The sequence below is a fragment of the Cyprinus carpio genome, chromosome B10 (assembly GCF_018340385.1).
Source record: "Cyprinus carpio isolate SPL01 chromosome B10, ASM1834038v1, whole genome shotgun sequence".
In the NCBI taxonomy this organism is placed as follows: Eukaryota; Metazoa; Chordata; class Actinopteri; order Cypriniformes; family Cyprinidae; genus Cyprinus; species Cyprinus carpio.
The window spans coordinates 5981774-6004203 of record NC_056606.1 but is presented as its reverse complement, the minus strand read 5'-3'; the positions used below and the strand labels follow the sequence as shown (position 1 = coordinate 6004203).

At 36.2% G+C, this 22430-nt stretch overlaps 1 protein-coding gene across 7 annotated transcripts in view; it reads right to left on the bottom strand.

Moving 5' to 3' along the window:
• Nucleotides 1-20534, bottom strand: part of ptbp3 (polypyrimidine tract binding protein 3) — a 65866-nt gene extending 45332 nt beyond the window's left edge. Inside the window, exons 1-2 of one of the 7 annotated variants that reach the window (XM_042732232.1) lie at nucleotides 20393-20510; nucleotides 18075-18107 (exon numbers count right to left, since the gene is read on the bottom strand). Coding sequence is in view for 2 of the 7 variants with exons in the window: in XM_042732229.1 (XP_042588163.1) it covers nucleotides 18075-18107; nucleotides 20393-20396 (37 nt within the window). In the remaining 5 variants the exon portion in view is untranslated. Of the gene's footprint in view, nucleotides 1-447; nucleotides 586-18071; nucleotides 18108-20392 lie in introns of those variants that run through there. The other 6 variants (XM_042732233.1, XM_042732229.1, XM_042732230.1 and 3 more) reach the window with 6 other exon arrangements.
• Between the last annotated feature and the right edge of the window lie 1896 nt (nucleotides 20535-22430).

Below are 22430 nucleotides of genomic sequence, written 5' to 3'. Positions count from 1 at the left end.
GAAAGAGTGTTTTTAGTTGCTGTGGCCATTATTTATTTTTTCACTATTCTAATCTCTTTAAAAATTAATTTTTAAAAGGAAAAATAATTTCCAGTCTCTTGAAAAACTGCATGCCTAAAATTTTTCAAATATTTTTTAAATGGCGCACATGACAGCATCTTCAAATGTATTTTATGTGAACGTACATATTTACTGAAATAATGTTTGCAATTGCAAATATCTAAATAAGCATAGTTTACATTAGTACAGAGTATTTCTGATATCATAGTCAATATTAGAAAAGCATTCTCCAAAGCAAACTATCATTGTTTAACAACTTGGTTTTTTTTAGACATAATTAGACATATTTCCACACAACAAATGCTATTTTCCCTCCATGACTATTCAAAGTCAGTCTAAATGTGAGAGTTTGCCAGCAAAATAACAACACCACAAGCAAAACTGTACCTTAAACTCATCTCCAGCATAGAGTCAGAGTATTCCTGTGTTCATAAGCGACGAGAGAGAGAATTAAAGAGAGAGAGAGAGAGAGAGAGAGAGAGAGAGAGAGAGAGAGAGACAGCATTAGGAGGAGGAGAGTGAGAGTGAGAGAAGTGCATGTGGGATGAAGAGAAGAGTGAAACAGACGGAGCTCAAGAGAACAGTGAGGGTTCGAGAGACACAAGAAGGACAGAAGGGAAGATGAACCGAGGGAGGAGGAGGAGGAGGAGGAGGAGGAGGGTGTTTCATGGGTGTGTGTGTGTGTGAGAGAGAGGCAGGAATGCATACACTATTGTAAAACAAGACGCTGTCTGTGTGCGTGGACAGAAAGGAGAAAAAGAAATGTGTATGCACACTTATTAACCGAAAGCAAACAAGTGAACATCATAAACTGTAACCTCATACCGCTGTTGAGAGGGTGCGAGCATCATAACAGGAAAGAGACAGAAGAAAAGACAGAGAGCAACAGGTTGATGAGCAGTCTCCCTAGAAACAGCAGGGAACAGCCGTCCTGGGGTTTCATGTTCACTCGCTGCAAACGAGCGACGCAACAAACTACAGCCAATGACATGCCATTAAGAATCAACTAAACTATCTACATAGTTTCTCACTTCGCCAGTCACTTGTTTGATAAAGATAAACAATGTGTGAATTTGCAACAGCATACTACTCTAATTTATTTCTATAATTTCTTTATCCAACATATTTTACAAGCTATTTCCTGTGAATGTGCCAGACTTCCGATTCTTTAGCCGCTACAGATAAATAAGGTAAAACCTTTGCGCTGCAAAACCTGTGTTTATGATTATGATAGTAAATTAAAATAATATGATACCAAATATCAGTTTGCCGTTTAAAGCAGCGTAACACACTGTTTTTGCACAGGTAAAATAACTTGAAGTGAATGACACCGGAAGTCTCGCACATTCAAGTTAGAAATGGCCACGCTCGCTCTTATATTGAGGGTACATTTATGTCAATTTAAAAATGCAAATCTTGTTATGTTATATTGATGTTATGTTTTGGCGGGCTACAAAATGTGACCTTGTAAAAACGTAAAAAATTGTTTCAAAGTGCAAGTTTTTGTAAACGATACCAGTACTGTCTCAGTATAAACTACAAAAACGCAAATTTGTGAAAATGTGACGTCATGTGCATATGCATAGGCTACTTGTTGTGAGCAGGGCATACTAAGTGTTTCTTTACAAACTGACGTCTCCAGATATTGGCCTGGCATGCATAATACAGTTTAAGTCAATTTTGCGAATACACGTGAATAGGAAAGTTATAAGTGAAACTTTTCAAAAACACAAAAGGAAAAACTTTTACGTTTTTAGTAAAATGCTATTTTGTAAAATGTTAACATACCCTAAAAATAAGGTGGACAAAGTAAATAACTAGGGGCCAGTTTTACTTACAGCTTGCACCAGCGCAAACGGTCTTTTGGCGTTAAAATAGTACTATCAGGTTTTACTAAAGACGCTCAGTGAAGAATTAGCACTGAAAAGGAGTGGATAGTTATTTTTTCACCTGACCTTATTAAATATGCATTTGTAGGAGTTTCCATTTCAGACACAAAATTTGTGGGAGGAGAGTATTCAAATGAATCACGCAAAGCATTTTACTAATGTTTGTGCTCGTCAAATTACTGGTATTTGCGCCATTATTTAATGCCCAAATAAAGTATGTCTTAAAATATTTTGCACGGTGGAGGCACCGCAGAGAGCGCGTGGTAGAAGGGAGAGGATTTTTTCCACATGTATTCATTTATTTAGAAAGCAAGAAGAATACATTGTCCAAACATATCGTTTGCCAAGCCATGTTATTTTTAATTTGCTTCAGGAAATAACTCCCAACTAGGAGTCAAGCAATAACCAGGTCTATCAAAACTTCTTGCAAACCTTCATTTTTTGGCCTCCGGTTCTTTTCAACATACGGTGGCTTCTTTATTTGTGACTGTGCTAATTTGCGCTGCGCTCGGTATATTGCATTGGTCGATATGTAAATGAGATGTTTCGTCTGTGTTCTTTAATTTGCGTATTGTTGGTAAATCACGCGCAGAAATTTCCATGCCTATCACCGCTGTTTTGGAATTGCGATCTCACGCTAATTTGCTCTGCTTAGTAAAACTGACCCTATTAATAACAAAGTGTGTTACAACAGACTGTTACTGTTACAATAAAAAAATAATAATAAGGTGGATATCACTGAAATAGTTAGTGGCCTATGCAAACAGATTGCATTTTTGCATTTAAAGAGTAGAGTATGTGAACTATTGTGCTAGTATGCTGTTCTGAATTCAGCAACAGTGTTTGAAGAGGCCCTGGCGACTCATCCTGTTTACTATTTATTCACTTATTAAAAAATCTTTGTAGAGATAAATTGATTCAATATTTATCTTCATTTTCCCCATATAAATAAATGGGTAATTATTGTGGGACGTGTTTCCCCCATGGTAAACCATGTCAACATTATTTGACAAATTGCAGTTTATAACTTTGATTATCATAATAAAAGCCTTCTAATTTGACATTATGAGCTTGAATTGTATGAAACAGCATTATGAATTGGTTGGTTCAGAACAGCAGTGTTCAAATCGGAGGTGTGTGATGATCCAGTTAAAGGATAATTCACCCAACCTTTGGATCCCAGCATTTTTTAAAGTGTTTTCTTTTGTGTTCAGCATAACAAAGTAAGTCATACAGGTTTGGAAAACTTGAGGGTGAGCAAACACTACATAATCTTCACACCACATTTCACATTCATGCATGAAATTACCATAATGTACAAATAAATAATGTAACTGGTTCATTCAGTGTTAGCTAGCTTGATTGTTTCCTAGTTCTAGTTTGGCTTGTCACCACATTGCACTTGCGTTATAATACTCAGCTTCACAGATTAAAATGGAAGTGTCTTGGCTCTATAGTCAGTAATGGAAACATTTTACTTTATTGCTTCACCACTCACAATCTTCCTGTATATATATAATAATTTTTTTTATTTTTTTTTATTGTTTAACAAAGTGTTCTGCTTTGACACTCTGCATTGTGATCAAAATCATTAAATATAATTTAAAGCCTGTAGTCAACTCTGCTAATTATAATGTTAGCAGTTTGTCGCATTGCTGTTGGCCCACTTGTCAGAAAAAGGACACAAATGGACAAACACAAATGTGTGTGTGTGTGTGTTTTCCAGCTTCATTGTCTATGATATCTATTATTGAGATGGGCCCCCTGGTCAGTAACCGGATACGACTGGACAAACACAGCTAACAGAACATTCCAATTAACTAGCGCTGCTGAAAGAGCCGCCGACTTACTCTGTGTGACACTAAACGCAAACAACAGATAATATAGTACAAATGGAAAAGTAGATGAAAGGAAAGCAGGGCTGTATAAAAGGTAGCAAATATAACATCACATACAGGTCCACAGTAAAGGAAAGCTCATACCACATTACATTTTAAGGGGTCTGACAATGGCAGGCAAGGAGAATTTCACCTCAGGTTATATTAATATCAAACCAGCAGTGATATTCCAACATGCCTGCATTTGCCGCAACATGCTGGGTCTGACACATCTACTGAAAATTGTCTGAGATTATTTTCAAGAAAAGCAGCCTGATCCAGAATTAGAATTTATTTAATTAATAATTTCTTTCTCTTTGAAATGCAGCAAGACAGCTGGATGAACTACACCTCCCAAAACAAGAAATCAAGTTGACACAGGAATTGCACGCTCTGTATTTCAAGGATGCAGGTGAGTTGAAGTTGTTTTGGTGGTTCATAGACACTCCTACACACCAACCCTCCCCAAATCTGCCTGCCGATACTCTCTGGAGGGCAGTGAAAGACCTCCAGTAGGGAGGAAGGAAGGGAGGGAGGGAGGGTTTGGGGTCTTCTGCTGTTCACTATCATACGCAGGATGAAATGTATTTAAAAAAAGAGTCCTTGGATTCAAACTATGGGCTCTTTGTTAGGTTTTCTCTGTTGTGTGGATAGTTCAGGGACTGATATCCATCTAGTCTACATTCACACCTCAGATGCTGTCAGAACTGAGAGAAAACAGGAAAGTTAATCAACACCAGCTAATGAGTATTCACTTACTGCTCGGCGTTCTTGATGTTTTTGCAGTTTTTGGCATGTTTTGTGAGAAACCTGCCAAAAAAAATTTATATTTAACATGAAAACTAAAAGAATTAAATAAGACGTTGCATTTAAAGTCTATGCAAATATAGGATATTTTGCATTGCATCTTCTATTTTCATGACCCCGTGATTTTCTTTCCTGTTTCTTATTGACAGGAAGGAGGGAGGAGCATGTTAATTCTAAACAGAATTTGATTGGATAATGATTTGTACACGCCTCTGTGTGCAAGATGAGTCATCAATATTTTTAGTCCTCCAAAAGAGATAGATATATATGCTAAAAGGTTGTTTTCCCCCTCAATTTTTATAGGGTAGCCTAGCATAGATGAGAGCATAGAAAGTCCTTTTATCATTAAAAAGATTTTTACAGGAAAAAATATTTTCATTCTCATAATGCAAGAAAAAATTCACTCCAGTAATCAAACCTCATTTTTTACAGTGCATTATGAGACTCTGTGGGTGAAATGTGCCTTAAGGTAACTGTAATGAAAATAATGTCAGGTTAAATTTTCTTTATGCAAAATGCAAATGTGACCTAGTCCTGTTTTTGTGAGATTTACTAAAAACAAGTAAAACTCTCAGCTGTCAGGTTTGCACTCAGTTCTAACCTTGGTCTCGCTATCAAAAACAAAACAGAACGGATAACAACAAGACAAAAAAGAAAGAGGAACTGCAAACTCATGTTACTGTGGGGAGGGCCAGACCGGTGTCCATTTCCCTTTAATATTGTAAGGAGGTAATAAAGAGGAGAGAACTGAAACCAGCCCAGCTGACAGTGAGGCCAGATAGAAGCAGCCATATGATCCCATCAAAGCCAGCCTGCCTTTTACCTGAGCTGCAGTGTCTGTGCGGGAGAGCGCAGAAAGCAGAACGCTGAGATGTTCTGTCAGCCCGGCTTTATAGACTGACCTGACGCTGGAGCATACAAAAATTAACTCAAACCAAACAAACAACAAACACTCAGAAACACATATGTTGTAGGCTACAGAGAGATTCACAAATATGCCACAAATATGAGAGTCCAGTTTGTCTCAATCTGTTTTTTTGGACATGAGACTTGGATGTTGTGTCGCTGTAAAGTTGAACTGAAAGCTGCATTTCCTGTATTACTGCTGAACTGTCAGTGATTAAAAAAAAAAAAAAAAATCTTAGTTTATTTCTTGCAATTCTGATTTTATTATTTTTTTCAAAATTGCAAAAAATAAAAGTCTGAACTGTAAGGTACAAAGTCGCAATTACCTTTTTTAATTTTTATCCCACAGTGGAAACTATAGACTATTCCATAGTCTAGCTTATATGTACAAAGAAAAACGATGAAAAAACAGTGCAGTGGAACTCAAAAACGCATTCTGTGTGAACAGACTCTAGCACAGCATTGCAACATGCTAAAACAACTCCAACCCTCTTATTAACCACATAGCAACCCCTTTTAAACCAACCAGGGCTGCATTTAACCAAAAACATTGCAAGTGTAAGTTGATCATAGCTCCATTGGTGGTAATGGGTCTACGATAGCCTTACGCCGATTTTGGGAAACGCAGCCCAGAACATGACACACTGTAAAACAAATCCCGAAGTTGTAAATAAAGCAATTGGAGTATGTTTCACAAGAAATTACTATTTGTGTAAAAACCCCTAAAGTAAATGTTTTTGGTTCACTAAAAACTCATGAGGACATAACCAAACAGCTACAAACTAACCAGCCAGTTAAACATTTCAAAACATGAACACCATTACAAGCTGTGAGTCACATGTTGGATCAAATCATTAAAAGTCAAAGATTCTGGTAAAGCAAAGAAATCTTCCCTCACCGGATGGGAGAGAAACATGGGGCGAAGCGACGTAGGAGCCAGGTTCATCCGGGACACTGCATAGTTCTCATTCCTCACAGATGAGAAGTGAGGTGAGGAAGAAGGGGGAGATCTTTGGGTGAAACACAGGAGTACAGTAGAACAATAGCCCTCTCTGCCCGTCTCCCAGCCCTGCTAGCCAAAACACAGGCCGCCAACGGAGACCAGAATGCCAACAGAACGCTAACAATGCTCAGCAGTCAAAATACTGAAGCCTCTACGGTAACAGAGCAACATTAGGAACAGACACACTCAACAGGTTATCCGTGGTGTAACACAAGTCCAAAGCATACTGTAACAATACAAAGTATACGTTGGTCTTATGCGTATGAAAGGGTATGTGTACAATTTGTTCAGCGTAAATTTCACCATTTGCACATGCAAACAGATTTTCCACATACTCTGTACACTAAGCTGGCACATGAGCCTTGAATGTTTTTGTAGTAATTAGTTTGTCCACAAGGTTTCAAAGTCGAGCAACAAAGGAAACTGAACAACAACACAACAGAATTGCAAGAAATCAGTCTTGTGCACAGCTGCGTCAAAGTATGCTCAACTGAGGATGAGCATGGATGGACGAGCTCAAACATGCTCGTTTTGTCTCAACATTAACCACAGTGAGGCGACATATAATGTTGTTGCGTTACGGGTGACCCAAGTTTGAATCCCGCCCCCCTCTTTCTCAATCACTTCACTTACTGTCTACTTTAAACTGTCCAATCCTAATTAAAAAACAACAACAAAAACAACAACAAAACAATATCATTCTGTTTATTTTAAGCGTGTGCTGCAGTTTTTTTCGTCTGCCACTTTAAATGATCAAGCTCTTTAAAGTCTCATTGGCAGTCCATATTTTTATCATTCATCAGCTAAAAAAGTCACTTTCAAAGTGATTCCAACCATATATTTCCTTTGTGTCGTTATCGTTATTATTGTGATATAGAATTAAAGCAATAATTAAAACTTTATAGTTTTCACCCTTGGTGTCTATGCCCCTTTACTCTCGCTCAGGATTAGGGATTTCAACACAAACAGGTGCATCTCAATTAGAATGTCGTGGGAAAGTTCATTTATTTCAGTAATTCAACTCAAATTGTGAAACTTGTGTATTAAATAAATTCAGTGCGCACAGACTGAAGTAGTTTAAGTCTTTGGTTCTTTTAATTGTGATGATTTTGGCTCACATTTAACAAAAAACCCACCAATTCACTCTCAACAAATTAGAATATGGTGACATGCTAATCATCTAATCAACTCAAAACACCTGCAAATGTTTCCTGAGCCTTCAAAACGATCTCTCAGTTTGGTTCACTAGGCTACACAATCATGGGAAAGACTGCTGATCTGACAGTTGTCCAGAAGACAATCATTGACACCTTTCACAAGGAGGATAAGCCACAAACATTCATTGCCAAAGAAGCTGTTCACGGAGTGCTGTATCCAAGCATGTTAACAGAAAGATGAGTGAAAGGAAAAAAGTGTGGAAGAAAAAGATGCACAACCAACCGAGAGAACTGGAGCCTTATGAGGATTGTCAAGCAAAATCAAATAAAGAATTTTAGTGAACTTCACAAGGAATGGACTGAGGCTGGGGTCAAGGCATCAAGAGCCACCACACACAGACGTGTCAAGGAATTTGGCTACAGTTGTCGTATTCCTCTTGTTATGCCACTCCTGAACCACGGACAACGTCAGAGGCGTGAGCCAAAATCATCACAATTAAAAGAACCAAAGACTTAAACTACTTACTATTTATTTAATACACGAGTTTCACAATTTGAGTTGAATTACTGAAATAAATGAACTTTTCCATGACATTCTAATTTATTGAGATGCACCTGTATACATTCTATGTATATGAATAATGCTTCAAAGCAAATTTATGATTACGACTTATGAACATTTATAATTTTCACCTGGCGGTTGATATACTGTCAAAAAAAAAATATTTAGAGTAGTATCTAGAGACCAGAATATCGTAGAGACTTAGGGGTGGGCTCTTTTGACTTATGTCAGGAGGAAACCAACTAGAAATTACCCAGAACACCCTAGCAACTGCATAACAACAAACTTAATACCATTCAAAACAGGTTAATTACAACACCTTTGTATCAAGCCAGTGAGTTCTGCATGTCTATGAAACCCAAATGTTCTCCAGAAAATGTAAAAATCGACTTAGTTTTGAAATACCTCCACAACTGGGCCAACAGAAGGCCTGCGAGCTCATAACTGCTGACAAGAAAGAATGGCATCTGCTGAAATAGCAAAAAATGCTGGCGATTTTACTCTAAAGGATCAATGATGAAGTAGCAGTGAGAAGTTTTTCATAATACCTTCAAGGTCTAACTTTGCAGGCATTACGAAATATACAAATACAGATGGACTCTGGTAATGCAAACTGATTTTACAGTATTAAAAAAACTGTTAGTGGGAACTGATGATGGAGTATGAAGTGTAAAAGAAATAACAGGATTTTCTAGTCATATGACTGTGGCATTCTTCACAGAATTAACCCAACACAAAACGAAACAGTCACAAAAAAATGGGTGACGGAGGGGAGAGGTCTCTTGGTGTGATGATAGTTGGGAAACAGAACAATATATTATTAAAATGAATATGGCATTGCATTTATAATGTATTTTTGAATAAATAGATTTATTAAAATAAAAAATAACACCATTTACCTATATATGATGCTTGTTTGTTTAAATTAGAATTTGAAATGGTTTGTTTTGTGTTCAGGTTATGAAAAAAAAAAAAATTCTTGCCATCTTACCGGTCTCTTCAGTCAAGTCGACACCCAATAATATCCTGTCAATTGCTCTGCTGTTTTGTCAGAGAAAATTCAATAGTGTCAGCAAAGTGTTTTTGGAAGGAAATTTGAAAGACTTCCAGTGACAGCATCTCTGGTTTAATAGCATGTACTCTTGGCGAGAGCAAACGAAGGGGCAGTAGCTCTAGAGTGCTGCCAAAAATGGAGAAATCTAGGCATTTGGGATTTTCCCACCATCATTCAAGGGAGCTCAGCGTTTGGAAAAAATGAGAGCGCCATCCTCTGCTATTGAGTTTTTTCAACAGGCTGAGTCATGTTTTGACAATGCATGCTTTCTTTTTTTATACTGGATGCTTGTGAATAATGGGATATTGGCATAATAATAGAACACATGGGCATATGACATTTGATGTGAGTTTTACAAGCCTAAAACATCAGTGGAAGGCTCAGCGAATTGGGCGAACCTGTTTGAGGCTTCAGACATGATGCTCTGGTTAACCAAACGGCATCTGTTGTGCCTGAGTTTGGCAGACTGGAAGGGATTTGCGCTGGGGGAGACGGGGGTGTGTCTGGCGTGGCCAACCCCTCTAAATCTACTCCCTGTAATTTACTCTGGGCTGTGTTTGCCACATACTTCACTACTGATTCATTCCCAAGCATCCCTCCAGTTCGAAGAAACAACTTTTACTATATACGGAATAGCATATTATCAATCTATCATACTACACATGCTGTAGTATTTCTGCAGTATGCAGTATGTACATTTTGTATGCATAGAATACTTGATGTATTTGCTAAAATGTGTAGTATACAACAGATCACACTGTACCATAATGCGATGCACTCAACTTGACCTTCCATTTGAGTGACGGATTAAACCATAAAATCAACCACAATGTTAAAAATCTATTCATTGACACAATATTTGATCAGGTTGCCAAGAGGTTAAAGAAAAGTTCACCCAAAAATGAAAATGTGCTGCAATTGTGGTCACCATCAGGCCATCCAAGATGTAGACAAGTTGGGAACATATTTGGGGAAATTCAGCATTATATCACTTACTCACCAATGGATCCTCTGCAGTGAATGGGTGCCGTCAGAATGAGAGTCCAACAATCTAATAAAAACATCATAGTAATCCACACCACTCCAGTCCATCAATTAATGTCTTGTAAAGTGAAAAGCTGCATGTTTTTGTTTCTTTCAAACACATAACTTTTCACCGATGGACTGAATTGGTGTGGATTACTGTGATGTTTTTATCAGCTGTTTGTACTATCACTCTGATGGCACCCGTTCAATTAAATTCAAGGAGTTTGAATTGTTTATCTTTTTAAATATTGCACACTAGTTTTAAAACCTAGTAGGAAGTATACACTGACCAAAAAACACAATTTGCTGGCATAAAAATGTTTCATAAATGAGAGTCCTATAGCCAAAATGACACAGGTAGGCAATGATGGTTTCTCACCACCAGCTGAAAAACAGCATTCATCTCATAACACAGCATAGCACAGATGGAAATAGAAGCGCTTGTCTCTCTGTGCTCTGAGTGGCTTTTAACTGTTGAACAAACTGTTAAATAAATGCACTTCAGCGGGAAACCTGTGTAATTTGAACTGCAGAGAAGCGTTAATGCCTTACACCTCGACAATAGTCAACAATGCATTACTTTCCTAAATGTTCCAACATTAACACTGACTGAGAACAGCCGACAGTTTTCAACACTATTTATTCACCTTATAATATATTAAACAGCTCTGCTAACTCTCATAAAGGCAACACCCCCGTCCACATCAGCTGTTTAGATAATGTAAAGTTCTTCACATTTCACCTGAATATACAAATGCTGAAACATAGTCACATGATTGTTGTTTAGTTTTCCTAAACAAAAAGGCGAAACACACTTAAATGGGAGGGACTATGATTGGGATACCACACTGGCCCACGGGAGGGAGGGAGGCTCTGTGAGGGTGTGCATGCGAGAGGAAGATGATGAATGGCAGGAAGCCGGGGACTTTGCCAGACGTCAACAACATCTCTTGCTGTAATCCTCATGATGGATGGAAAGCATGACGTTCCATTACAAGATGAACACCTCACCTGAGCAGAGGCTGTAGGACGAACTTGGGAAAATTTAGTTGTATATGACTTTTCACAAACAATGACAAAATGGGAACTCTCTCAAAACGCGTTTTAAAAGGTTTGTTCAAATTTTATCTATATTTATATGATTACAAAGGCTGTTAACCACAAATGCAGATGTTTTGAGGAATGTTTATGCTGCTCTTTTCCATACAAACAAAGAAGGAACTGTCAAGCTGCAAAAAGGACAACACAACATCATAGAAATACCATGAAAGTAATCCATGACTCATATTCCAGGTTTTCTGAAGCATATTTTATGAAGAACAGACCAAAATCAAATGGAAGCTCAAATGCGTTTACTCGATGAGCAAGAACCAATGAGGTTTGAACAATAAATAAATAGTAATGTAAAATAAAGATAAACTTTCTACTTCCAAATTTACATGTAATTCAACAGGTTACTTGGAATTTCTTTGTAATTATTTGTAAAATTTAAAAGACATTTCTTTTTTTTTTATTAAATCTGTTCTAATAAGACATGGTTTAAACCATTAGATTCATATGAATTACATTCACAATGTCTTATTGAACGTTTTAAAGTGTCAGTGTTGGTTGTGTGGACTTTCAATGGAGAGACAGAAACCTCTCAGGTTTTATTAAAAATATGTGTTTCTAGGATTAAAGAAAATCTTGTGGGTTTGGAAAAATGGAACAACTGATGACAGACAGTATAGTTACTTATTTTTGTTGCAATAACACAAGAGTTACGTAAACTCAAAATAAAAAACCAAGCAAACAGAAAAATACAGCAGTTAAAATTATACAAGATTTTTTAAATGAATAATCTACTATATTTTCTGGTAAAATGATAAAGTGAGCGCACTTCATAAAGTTTTTTACTTGCATTAAAACAAGGACAGTCTAATGAAATATATTTCTAAAGACAGACGGACAAATCATGGCACGTTTGACATCACTGATACCAAAAGCAAATAGTTTTCACATTTTGTGCAACCGAACACATTGCTTTCTTTGAATATGATTTAGAGGAAATGAGATTTGAGAGCTACAGCGGAGGGCAAGATTTTAAATATCTTTCTTTCAAGATTTTTGTCTGCTCTGCACACAAAGCTACCATTCAGAAGATATTGAATTTGCACGAGAGTCATATGGAGCTTAAAATCTTAAGGTTTTGCTATATGGAAAAAACTTTCTTCAAAATATTCTTTTGAAGAATATTCAAAATATACACAAATTCTTTTGTGTTCCATGGAAGAAAGTACGTCATACAGGTCCGGGTGAACAGAAGATGACAGAATTTTCATGTCTGACTACAATTTACAGTATGATAAACATATTCAAAAGCGCCTGTTCATCGATTCGTCAACATACTAAAGCACAGGAGCTGGTTTTGCATGCTGCCATTATTCATGGTAACAAAATAAGGAACTCTCTGACAAAAACCATTGTTGCTTGTCTCCACATTATTTTTTCTCCATCAGTCATTATAATGTGTGAGTGCAATCATCTAAGACAACCTTTAAATAAGCAAACTCTGAAAAAGTAAGTAGCATTTCATATTGGGTCAAATGGTCATGCTTGATTGATGTCAGGGGAACAAGGCATTTGTTCACAACCATTTTACTTCCACAATGTGATACGTTTCTGAGCAAAACAGGACATTAAACAAAATAGCTTGATTTCATTAATCAGGAATTGAATGGATGGTGAAAAGAGGCTTTTATATGACAAATCGTTAAACAATAGGCTTTTTTAAGATTTTTGCCAAGATTACAGAGGGTCTTATTAAATAGTTCCCTTAGCTAAAGAGAAAAGACATTCTACTGACTTTTAGAAAGACAAACATGGACAAGCTCAAATAGATGTGATCAAGTGCCGACAATTAGCTGAACATTAAAAAGAACTGCTGGAAATGATGAAAACAGCTAGTAAACATCATACATTCGCTGATCAAACAGTGCTGTTTAGAAAGGAAAGAAGCGGTGTAGTATGTGTGGAAATGAGGGTAGTGTCCATATGGCAGACATGTGAGTGGGCGAAACATGTCGCCTTCCTACTGAAATCCAGAAAAAATGTTGGTATATTGGAAATTCTGCACAGCTGAGGAACAATGGCACGGCATTTGAATTTAAACAGGCTGAACATCTTTGAATTTATATACATGTGAAAATGTAAACGTATGCACTCTGGAAGGCAGTTATAAATAGCAGCATTCAAGGTTTACACAAGATTTTTTTTATATATATATATAGGCCTATAAAGCTCAAACTAACCATTACTGTCAAATTGTGTGAAGGTTGGTTATGTCTCAGTGCAAGACTAGAATGATGGTAATTGGACAAAGAAGCTGGCGAACGTGACATTTAAGGCAAAACTCAATTTCAGTTGAGCCATGCCACATGCATGTCTCCTGCGATATTGCAAAAGGGTCAAAAAAGGTCCAAGATAAAGAAAAGGAAAGATTTTTATATATTTATGTTGGTTTTAAAAATGTCATCTGGTGTAACCATAAAGTAAAAATATATTTTCCTATCATCTTAAATACATGCAGTCTACACATCTAAATCATTATTTTCAAACACATTTTTAAATGTATTTTAAAATTAATTTTTCAAGGTTTTTACAAATATGGTGAATTATTGATTCATAAATATAATCACATTTTGGGGAGTCACACCACATGACATTTTACTAATCTAACAAGATATAAATTGTTGTTTTATATATATATTTCCCCCCAGCATTTTTATACATGCTGGTTGCAACATGACTTTGATTTGGAAGTTTTCAAATTATTAATATGCATTAATAAACATTATTATTATTATTATTATTATTATAAGGATATATTAGGAAAGTTTCATCACCCTGACATTTTGGACGTTATGTGCCCAAAAATATCAAAATAAAATTTACTTCAGAAATTATAAACATGCTCATCACAGAAGAGCCAAGTCACTGTATGTAAGAACTGATTTTTATATAAAGTTATAGATTTGGACCAAACTAAATATGCATCATGTTATTGAGATAAAAGACTATGCTAGATTTTTTTCAAAACTTGTCACTTGTTGTGGTCCATTGTAATGTGGTTAGGGGTTTGCTTTCACCACTCGGCTAACCCAGGTGGTGTGAACAGTGTTATCACCTAATATAAGCGGCGAAATACACATGCGCTGCTTCGGCGTGCGGTGTGAAACAAGGTTTAGTAAGTACCACTCAAAAGACCACTTAAAACACAGGTCAGCTTTAAGATATGTGCTATCACAAAGCTGCATCGTCATTTTCACATGCTGACAATAAAAATAGACCAGCAGCTTGCAGATCTTCATAAGGTCTCTTATCCCTGTGAGGCCAACCATCACATGACAATGTTTTTCTCTGTTGTGCTCTAGGCCTTAATAAAATAAAACAAGAGCCTTCTCCATTCTCGTCTCAGATCTAGCAGTACAGTCCAGCCCTGTAACCTTCTGTTCTGACCTACAAAACACCAAATCTTTACGTTTAATAAATCGCCTTGGACTAAAAGCACTTCTCTAGGATCAGTTTGTGTCTTCCATGTCCAAAAGACCTATATCACAAGAAAAACAATAACCCCATGCCTGATAAGCACTCATTTCCTGCCGTGCTTTGTATGTTCATGTGCTGTAGCCTGTGAATTACAGGTGTAGATTATTTATTTGTCATTTAATTAAACTTTCCCATTTAAATCATCCCACACGTTTACAAACAATACCTCAGAATAAGAAAGATTTATTCTTTTCATTCAAAAAAAAAAAAATAAAAAAAAAAAAATAAATAGGCCAACTTGCATTGAATGAGGGGTCTGATATCTAGTGGCCGAGCAAATCTTGGTAACCAAACATTTGGCAGTAGGCACTGACTTCCAAAATATGGGGGAAAAATACTATGGAAGTCAATGGCTACCATTAACTTTTGGTTACTAACATTCTACAAAATATCTTTTTGTGTGTGTTTAACAGAAGAAAAAACTCAATACAGGAATTAAACAAATTTTGAGAGCGAGAGGATGGTCAGAAATCCCACCTACTGACTACTATCTATGTTTCTGCAATGTTTTTGCCGATATGGGCTAATAAAAGTAATTAAACGATACATCAAAGCGTTGAGAAGATATAATCAAATTCATTGGTCTAGCATTGCACGTTTTAAAAAACTGTCCTATCTGCCGAATGCAAAATCCAAACTTCACGAAATTTAGCATGAATAGACAACTTGACAGTCTGAGGATGTATGCCAAGTTAGGTCAAGTTCTGCCAACAGGGGGCGCTACAACTGGAAAAAAATCCTTATAACTCCACAGTTGTATAATCAATCAAATCTATATGCTTCTTCTTTGGCAAATGGTAACGAGTTATTCTATATCCATATTCACATATCACTGTTATATTACTACTAACAAACATGGCTGTCAGCAGCCAATTAAATTTTATCAGCTTATATGTCAAATCTGATCTGAATAGCCAGCCATTATGAAATTTAGATATGCGCTACAACACATTTGTGCAAATAACTCTGAAACCTAGGCTGTTTGTCTGATTTCCATAAAAACACAAAGTCTCATATTATATTAGAAAAATACATGTATCACCGTATTTTATATTTTTAATTTATTGTTATTACCCAATACACTTAAAAAGGTTTCTTATTAGCAGCTTTTAACACCCAAGAAAATGTTCCATTGCAACAAAAATTTCTTGTAGAAAATATTAAAATGTTCTTCACACTAAAAACATGGTGCTCTTAAGAACTGTTTGTTGAAAGGTTCTTTGAGGAACCAAAAAATTGGTCTTCTATTGCATGTCTACAAAAACCCCTATTTGGAACCCTAATTTTTAAAATTGTTCTATATTCTTAAAATACATTCCAAATAGGATTTCACTGCCATTTTTGGTTCATAAAGAACCTTTCAGTGAACAGTTCTTAAAAGACCCTTGTTTTTCTGGGTGTGAAGAACATTTTAATAATCTAAAGAACCTTTGTTGCAATGGAAAGATTCCATGGATGTTAAACGTTCCTCATGGAACCATAAATGCCATAAATAACGTTATTTTTAAGTGTGTAAGAAGGTTTGCCATTCTTATAATAATAATAAAAAAAGAGGTTCACATAAAAAAATAAAAAAACATCAAAAAGACAAAACACCTAAAAAAAAACAAAAAACCCCATCAAACAAAAAAGAATAATATGTATACTCCTATATATGTGTTTCTTTTTTTTTCAGGCCTCTTATGCAGGAAGCATGTGCATAAAGCTCATGATGTAACTCACCACAATCTAGCAGGGGAACTTCCTCAACATCTCACATGGGTTTGAGGGAAGGCTCAGCTATCATGCTGCTAGTTATTCCTGCACCCCACACTCTGGCTAATTATCACAGCTCAAACTTATCAGGAGGATACTGACAGGATGAAACATTTCCTCCTGAAGACAACATTAGTCTAAAAGTGAAATGTCTTAGATGAATCACCCACATGAGACAGCAAAGTGCCCACCACATGGTTTCCATTTTGGAGCTATTGTGATTGGGTTACAATGCATCATAATGAACTGTAGGAGCAATCATTTCTAATTCATGTGGGACAGAAGGCTGGAGGTTTTTTTTTTTTTTGTGCAACAGTGAAGAAAATAGTGCATTATTTGGAGGAAGCTCACAAAAACTGTAAAGAAATGTACATTTTATAACAAAATCCAATAAAAAGCTTATTTTTCATAAATAAAATGACTGTAAAGAAAAAATACTGAAGAAAACAACCATTGTAATGTGAATACAAATAAAGATATATTATGTTAATTATAAAGTATAAATAAGCCCTAATAGTTTTTGTTGCACTGAATTTAAGTAGGTTTTAAAAGACTTTCTTAAAATCATCAAATATCTATATTTTGTTCATACAATATTATGCAGGATTTATATTACAGGAATGAAGACTGGTGGTTAAATGCACTTAATTGTCATGAAAAAAATATGACTGCAACATAATGTTAATAATCCTAAAATATTAATTTTCTGTATTTTCAACGGGACAAGTTTTCTTGAGCCTAGAATATGAGGCACTTCAGAATTATTCAGACAAAACCATAACCAACTTGTGAAATTCAAGGTCTGTAATTCTGACTAAATTCTATTTTATATCATGTAGATTTTTTTTGTATTACCGGAATAAGGATTGTGGGGTTAAATGGCTAAAAAAAAAATCATAATGGTCCTCCTAAAATAGGCATACTTTTCTTTATGCAAAATATAATTTCCTATTATTATTTTAGTTGAAAAATGACTTTAAAATGACTTTTGAGACTTTTTTTTTTTTTTTTTTTTACTTTTTGAGATGTTTCCATGCTCAAAAACCACAAATATTGATTTGTTTTTAGCACAATAACTACACCTTTTTGAACTGAGGGCATTGGTTCTGCTGACGACTGGTCGGGCCAGTTTCCAGCCCACAGGGCAACATCTCTCAAGTACACTTCGGACATCACCTCAACAAGGTCGATGATTTAGGTTAGAGGGCACTTGGAATATGGACGCAGGTCAGACAGAAATCAGCTCATTTATTTCTAAATTACATCACTACATCACAAACCCTTAGTTGGCCACGACACACAAACACAGGCCTCCACAGAAGCTCGGCTTTAGCACTTAATCTAAATAATTGTGCTGCAATCAGTGTCGAAAGTAGAATTCTACCAACTACCTTCCTTTTTCCTCCTTACTTCGGTTTTAAAATCTGAAAAAAAAAAAAAAAAAAGTTCACGACTGGTTAGTCATACTACGGTATAGACCTGCATGTCAAACATTTACCAAACACTTTATTAAGATTACAAACAACATTATTTGTAGTCTATATTCAATTATTTAAAAAGAACAAGCCGTCAAACAAATGAGGTTTCTCTAGCGGCACTCTGTTTCATTGCATCACAGTTGGCTGACACCAGGACTCTGTTATAACTGAAGTAACACAAACTGAAGCGCTCAATACCAGGTGGACACCTTAAGCTTCCACACTTTTAAAAAGCCAATGAGAGACACCGAGGCAAAGTGAGAAATGGGCATTCAGTCTTTCAGGAGCAGACTGTGATCCCCACACTGGAGAGATGTGGGAGTTGTTTGATGGTGGAAATCCCCCGGGAGTGTGAAAATGCACAATTATCTAATGCCTTCGCTTCTGCAGCACTGCAACAGCACTTTATATGCATTACTAAGAATACTGTACTATAAAATTAACTGTTGGAAAGATAAGCACGCTAAAAAGACTGAGGTGTAGTGCTATTATAGGAAGCTGCTGCTGTTTGAGGAGCTTAGACACTTCAGCATTAACCAAAACAAAACCATAACTTGCGCAATTCAAGGTGCGGAATAACCCTTTCGATAAAGTCTTGTTTTACTAGCGATTCCTGAATATGCCCTTTATGTTGAGTCGGATCTTTCTGATGAATCGTTTGAACTGGTTCACTAATGGATTCTTTCAGGAATTAGTGAAAGAGTCAACAACTCACCAACTCAGTAAGTAACATGGCTGTGTTTGAAGCCATAGGGAACATTATCAAGTGCATTCATTTAATCCCATAATACACCTTGATAACGAGTGTACAACAGTACACTTAACAGCTAGTATGCACTTTGTGATGCCAAATTGATTGAAGAATAGGCATCTACAGCACTTCTGTCTCGAAAACTCGATTGTTTTCATTCACTCGCATTGAGAATCAATCACTGAGGATTTATATAATGCAACAAACAGTTACCATTCAGAAATATTACAAATAAAACGTACTGGAATATGTTTATGACCCGATAACAGTTTTATCAGCATGTGCTGTTTGAATAAAACATGCAAAACTTCACCCTGACGTGAATTGAGTCGCGTATTGTTACTGCACATTGTATTATATTCTGAATTACTTCATTAATAAAACCAAATAATAAGCAATACTGTATGTGTCTAATCACAGTAAAAGCGCGAAACACGTCAGGGACCGCGTGACGTAGAGAATCACTGAACTTAGTTTTTGAAACGAACTGTTCTAAAGAACCGATTCCGCGAAGCGAGTCACTAAAAAGGACAAGCAATACAGTAAGTGAGTACAATATAATCTGTGCGGCACGCCCACGCACAGGAGTGTAAACAATGACAGCTAAGCACACTAAACAACACCACATATAGAAAAGGTAAACGATTAATAAAACGCTCGCGCAGTCGATACTGTAAACGTTCAATGGAAGCGCGCTGTTTATCGCGACGCGCTGGCTGTGCAAAAGTCGCCAAACGTAATATTGCGATATAAAGACGAATGTCGCGTTATTCTTTTACAATCCTCACATAAAACCCACTTCAGAGCGTCGGGGGACGAAATCGCCAGCGCATAGCGCCAGGAAACACTGTTTTCTAGACAGATTCAGCTCAGAAACGCCCCTTCACGGCTTTAAAATGGCAGCAGCACATGAGGAGCTCTTATTTCCTTAATTCTGACCACTTCACCAATCTATTACCTCGAATCCACGCCGCGTATACAGAAGAGCGAGATCTGAACGTAAACGAGGAGTGGTTGTATAACAAAAGCTAGCAGCAAAACGAAATTAAATTCTAAACCAACGCACTTCCTTGAATCTAACTTTGATCAGGCTATATTCTCAGTGCCATACGCCCTTATTTTGCATCTCAACAACATTAACCGAGTATCAGTGTTAACCTGGTTTTATACAGTCTATTAACACATAAGCGACGTGCATCATAATTTTATCATTTTAACACAAGCCAAAAAAAAAAAAAAAAAAAAAAGTAAAGTAAAAGACTGTCACTTGAGAATATTTCCATTTGCATTTAAAAATAAAAAAAGCAGCCTATGGTTACATCTTAGCAGTTTACGCGTTCGCTCCCTCCCCCACTTTTCTTCCCATGCCATTTCTGACGTGCCATTATTATTATCATTACACACAATAATGCAAACACTTCAACACAAGATCAACTCAGCAAGCGCGCAATAGGAGAATAAGACACTGAAACTCACATACCCATCCATTGCACAGAGCAAAACAGAGGCGAGGCGGAATAACAATGCAAGCCCAGGGAGTGAAGAAAGGGTGCTGCTGTTAGTACAGTTCGGCTGCCCAACACACAGTCACTCTCAAGCACAAAGGCACGCACACACTTCCTGCTCCTGACGCGAACACACACACACATACATGTACAGAAGCTTCTCTGTACAAAATGGCCTCCCCTTTCAGCAGACACACCTTTGAAGAACCGAGTAATATTTTTGTTTGCTGGACGTTTTGTTGAAAGCACCAAAATAGAGTTCGCTGTGGCGCGCGATGACAATGAAGTTCCGCGCGTCCGCTATTTTCAAGCCCAGCGCGTGTTTGGGATCATTTGTTGATGCTATCAGCACTGTAAGCTCTGTGGAGGATGATTCTGTTCTTGGGATATATTTATTAATTAGGGTAGTGGGCCTTGGAGAAGTGCTTTAAGAGCTTGACGCTTGCAGTAAACACGAAGTCGATACATTCAAGTGTCAAATACTTCCTGGAGCGAGCCTCTGGTGCATTTAATTATTAGGCTACTTAAGAAATAATGTCCATGTTTGTTTTTAAATAATGACTATTTTTATACGCGTGTCGTATCAGGACAGCAGTGAAGATGTCATCTTCTCTGTACCTGAAGCGTGTAAGAACTTGTTTCACTTGGTGGACCAGCTGAACTGCAGTCTTGTGCTTACATGGACTGTGTGTGTGTGTCACATGAAACTGTGTACGTAGCATACATGTAAACTATTCCAATGCATCGAGAATATGAATCAGATGAAATCTGAATACTGTAGTTTATTTCAGGGAGTTTTAAACTAGGAGTCCTGGGTCCCCCAGAGGGCCACAAAAGGATAAGGCACGTTGAGTCTGTGGAGAAGATAAAAGTGAAAAAAATAATGAACTAAAATTACATTTTATCAAAACAATATAAATACATTTGATTCAATTAGATAAATATATTATTCTAAAAAATAAATAATGTATTATTTATATATATATAGATATAGATATATATATATATATATATATATATTGACATATTATTAATTTAAGGGATCATATTTAGGGGAGACTGAAACCCATGGATTATAGTGTCTGCTTGACTGTTTATATTGTGCTCTTGAAACAATTGCATGTTGTTATGGGGCAGAGTTAAGAAAAAAAAATATTAGGAACAATAATATAATCACAATAGATGACAAACAACAGGGTGTAGGCAACCCAGGGAAATAAATAATAAAAAAGGGAAACAAGAAAACAAAAATGCAAAACTGGGTAAATCATTTATTTAAATATTATGTATTGCCACAATTTCTATTCAGATGACATTGAAGCCACGTCTACCACAGCGCTCCAGCACACTAGAGGGCGCTACAGAATCAGCTGAATGAACACAGAGAGTGAGAAAGAGATTGTAGTTTTTATTTGTAGAAATACAAAAACATAAATTATTACAAATAAATCACTTATTTATTTTTAACGACTGCATCACTTTTTATTTTAAGGGATTTTAATATACATACATTAATTTGTCTTCTATTTAATTTTATATATACGATGACAACAATATAGACAATATACATTTTTTTATTATTTTATTCCATGGCTTGAATAGACTGCTATGTTAAAACCATAGACTGTGGTTAAAACTGTAATTTTCTGCCACCAGAAAAAAACGTCATCACTGTTTGCAAACACTGAAATTGGTCTATAAAGCAAAAGGGTTGAATTTGGCACATTTCCCTCTTTTATTATTATTATTATTATTTTATTATTTACCTGTTCTAAATGTTGTTTATTACACATTATGAATTAAAAATGTCTTAGTATTGTTTGTGTTAATATGCAGATAATCATAAAAAGTTGCATTTCCTAGCAAATTTATCGTTAACATTGTTTGTTTGTTTGTTTGTTTGTTTACATGCAAAGAGGAATTTTTTTTTAAATATTTTATTACAATCTAATAATATCTTTTGCTATTTAGTGAAATCATGCATTACAAGAGACTCTTTGAATAACACAGCAA